The sequence below is a fragment of the Arachis ipaensis genome, chromosome B10, assembly GCF_000816755.2.
Source record: "Arachis ipaensis cultivar K30076 chromosome B10, Araip1.1, whole genome shotgun sequence".
In the NCBI taxonomy this organism is placed as follows: Eukaryota; Viridiplantae; Streptophyta; class Magnoliopsida; order Fabales; family Fabaceae; genus Arachis; species Arachis ipaensis.
In genome coordinates this window covers 107,117,766-107,121,730 of record NC_029794.2, presented here as the reverse complement: position 1 = coordinate 107,121,730, position 3,965 = coordinate 107,117,766, and the positions used below count along the sequence as shown (strand labels likewise).

The 3,965-nt window shown below is 30.0% G+C and overlaps 1 protein-coding gene across 1 annotated transcript; it reads right to left on the bottom strand.

The window, feature by feature from the left end:
• On the bottom strand, positions 356-1,654 carry LOC107624390 (50S ribosomal protein L27, chloroplastic-like). Its single transcript, XM_016326888.2, has 3 exons — positions 1,290-1,654; positions 779-880; positions 356-687 (listed from the first exon to the last, which is right to left on the bottom strand). The coding sequence occupies exons 1-3, from the start codon at positions 1,572-1,574 to the stop codon at positions 511-513; spliced, it is 564 nt and encodes a 187-aa protein (XP_016182374.1). The 5' UTR covers positions 1,575-1,654; the 3' UTR covers positions 356-510.

The following is a 3,965-nucleotide window of genomic DNA, read 5'->3' as shown; positions in this document are numbered from 1 at the left end:
GCTAAACATCTTCCTTTTTTAAATTATTTAGAACTAAACATAAAAGTTAATACAATACATGAGTATTTATAATTCTTTTAGCAATATATGAAGTTCATTGGCTAAATAATGTGTGACTTGAATTTTTTAAATAATGTGTCGCAAACTAATAAAAAATTATAAATGTACTATAAGCTTAACTTTTGTGCATATTTCATAAGTTTTATATATATTTCAGAATATATATCTTTTCACGATGCAAAGTTCCGGCGCCGGGGGAAGGGGAAAAAAATGAAAAGACGGGACGGGAGAATGATTCAGTGATATCAATGTATATCAATCTAGCTTAGCTTGTGAAGGTGGGAAGTATGACAACTCATCATCAAACAGAAAATTATTGAACAAAAAGAAATGTCAAGAATAAGTGAATAACACATACAATCATATTTAGTTTTCTATTTCAAAATCAAAACAAAACTGAATACAATGCTATAAGGGAATCACAGATACAGGGGGAATTTTTCACATGTATCAGCACACTGGATTAGTGATGGCAATATCAAGAACAGAAGCTAGCACCATTTGGTGTTGAAGTACTGCTGCTTCTCTAGCCTTTCTGCGTTCGCGCCTCATCCTGAAATACTCCCTCTTCCTTGCTCTATAGCTGTTGGGGTTCTCAGGTTGCACTTCTCGTGGGTAAACACTCACCTGAAGTAGAAGAAATCATAATAATTAAGCTTCAATTTGTACTCTCTATAATTTTTCTAAGTAACATAAGGTGTAAAAAGCTTCACTTAACCTTTTTCCTGTCAGGCCCAAATTTCTCAAATTTCACAACTCCATCAATCAAGGAAAAGATGGTATAGTCTTTGCCAAGCCCCACATTCTTTCCTGCATGAAACTAAAAGTATTGTCCAAAACAAAATCAAAACTTAGATGACCCTGTATGGTCTTTTTTTTTCCTTCTTCTTCGAAGTGATAGTATGCTACACATTTTATATTACTCGTAAATTTCTAAATGCCAAAAACGTGGTAATGGTCAAATTTTTATATATAATCAAGCTTCAAAGTTTAAGGAAGCATGATTTTGCAGTGGTAAGCAAGCTATAGTACTACCTATTCACTTGAAACTTGAAAGGTTCTGTATAAAATACAAATGTTTATGTAAGGAAGAAAGCAAACAATCAAACATAGCAAAAAAATGAAACATAATAAACACTATTCGAACCCCTCAGTCAGCTTAGGCAATAGAACAAATAGATAGAGTGCATATTCAAAAAACAGAGAATGAAAATTGGAATCAATAGTACCTTAGTACCACGTTGGCGAACGATGATGGAACCGGGTTTGGCGACTTGATCACCGTAGATCTTGACGCCGAGGCGTTGGCCGGGGGAATCACGGCCGTTCTTGGTGCTGCCAGCTCCCTTCTTGTGGGCGTTCTGGATGGTGAGAGGGAGAGGAGGCCGAATCTGAATGTGTGTGCGAGGGAGAGATACAAAGGAGGGAAGCTGCGAAGCAGAAGCATAGGAAGAAGAAGACGACGACAGAGAAAGGCCTTTGAATGCTGTTGCCAGGTTGAAACTCACCGCCATCGTTCAGCCACAGGTTCTCTTCTCTGTTCTCACCACACTGTATTATTACCTCACAAGTCACACACAATTTAAGCCAAGAAGAAGATAAGGAAAAGTTAAAATTACATCAAAGTCCATTCACGTTTGCTAAAATGACCAAAAAAATTATAAATAAAACTGTAATCAAACTTAAAACATTCATATATTTCTAACTATCAAGAAAATATAATATATAAGTATTTTTGTTAAAGCATGTAATTTTTTAAATTATGTATTTTTCAAAATATATAAGTAATATAATTTGATACAGTGTACACGCTAATATATCCGTTACATTTATATTTTATGATTTAATATTTTTTTAAATATTGGATCAGGAGGAGGTATAATTCTCAAAAATTGTAAATCAGCATTCTGGTGACGGGGATGATTATAGGGGCAAGTTGGAGCTACAATTATAAATTTGGGGTTCTAATTGAGGCAAACAAAATTGTAGGGTCATTTTGAGTATCGGACTAAATTTTAGGGGCCAAATTGAGATTTAACTCTTTGTTTTTATTGCACAATAATTTTTAGTTTTAAATATTCAAAACATGTTAGATTTGGACTTAACTAAGTGTATTCGTATTTCGCAGCTCTTCTCTATTCAATAAGCAACACTTTCTCTACTTTTGAGTTCAAATATAAAAAATTAGCTAGGTATTTTTTATTTATGTAATTTAGTATTATTTTACATTTTACATTTTATTGTTTATCTAATTTAATTTTTTATATCATAAAAAATATTAGAATATTCAATAAGTATTGATATTATTATATTTGTATAAATTGATAAAAAAATTTAATAAATATTATAAATTTTATTATTTGTCATTCTAACTTCTTTTTTACCTATTTTACAGGATATATATTCAAATTTTTATATAAAATAATCATGAAAAATAAAAAAATTGATGCATTTTTTAAGAGGAAGGCTAATATTTAAGAAGGAAAACATATAACTTTTATAATATCAACACCTGTAGATGGTTTTTCTACTTTAATGAATCACGAAAAAAGTGAGATACAACCTCCAAAAGTTCAAATAATTGCATCTGATGAGTTTGACCTTAATTCTTTGGAACAAGACCCTGGAAAACGGCTTTAAATTTGACAATATCACCCAAATCAGAGAGATGAGGTTAGACGAGCTTATCTTAAACGGAGTCCATATCAAAAGCATCTTGACAATTATCTTCTATCTGGCCCCCCAAAATTTTGTTTCAAGCTCCGCCCACTGGTTATACTCAAACTTTAATTTAGCTCTTAAAATTTCAATTTCTTTAATTTAGTCCCTAAATTTTTTAAATTTTAATCACGTTAGTCTCTACGGTGATTTCTGTCACAGAGTCAATTGAAAAGTTTAGAGACTAAATTGAGACAATTAAAATTTCAATAACTAAATTAAGGTTCGAGTGTAACTTTAGGGACCAAAATGAGTATTTTCTCTAAAATATCACTCACAGATTATACTTTTTGAATTTTTTTTTTGACAAAACATCATTCATGAATTATATTTTTTCATACATGTAAAATACATCAATTAAAAAAAACTGTGAAAAACACTAAATAACCTCCAATAAGAAAGAAAAACTTAAATAGTGTCACTCCGAAACCTGAAATAATGTACCTAACTTATTAAGGGTTTGAAGCCAAATTTGGTAGACCTATTTTTCCAGGAATTTTATGATTCATATACTCATATTCTCTCATTTTCTTTGTTATCAACTTATCATTCATTATTTCATCGTTTTGGATTATACACCAAACTTAAAAATGATCTGAATCACTTGAATATCACATTTATTTAATTTATTAATAACTATCTTAAGAATAATAAAGTAATTGTTAAACCTTTTAACACATCTAATATATTAAAAATGTATTAGAATTAAAAAAATATTTTTAATAAAATATTTTCTATTATTTCCTTAACTAGTTGTTAGTCAAACCTTTTAATTTAAGAATTTGACTAAAGACTAAAGAGTACGTTAAATTATATATTAACTATTTTTTATTTTTCTAATGCATAATCTATAAAAAAATTCTAAAAATAAAGTAATATTTATTTTATATTTTCTATAAAATAAAAAATGGTTCTTTACATTTAATACAGTTTTTGCTTTTGTAATCAATCATATTATATGATGTGTTTTCTCTTTCTTCTCTTTTTATGTTGCTGTTCCACTTAATCATATTATATGATGTGTTTTCTCTTTCTTCTCTTTTCATGTTGCTGTTCCACTTATGAGTCTCATGCCATACCTAACTCAATCGCTCACTCTCTTCATACACACACCTCAGTCGGCGTTTTACTTTTCATTTCTATCTCCGATCTAACTCACACACTCTTTTTAGATGTAGTCGGCGTTT

Bases quoted from the DNA above. Each gene is read 5' to 3' on its own strand.
- LOC107624390 (XM_016326888.2), bottom strand. From the start codon at position 1,574: ATGGCGGTGAGTTTCAACCTGGCAACAGCATTCAAAGGCCTTTCTCTG. The intron at 881-1,289 runs GTACTATTGATT...CAATACTTTTAG, and splicing joins TTCGCCAACGTGGTACTAAG to TTTCATGCAGGAAAGAATGT. The intron at 688-778 runs GTTAAGTGAAGC...CTTCTACTTCAG, and splicing joins TTGGGCCTGACAGGAAAAAG to GTGAGTGTTTACCCACGAGA.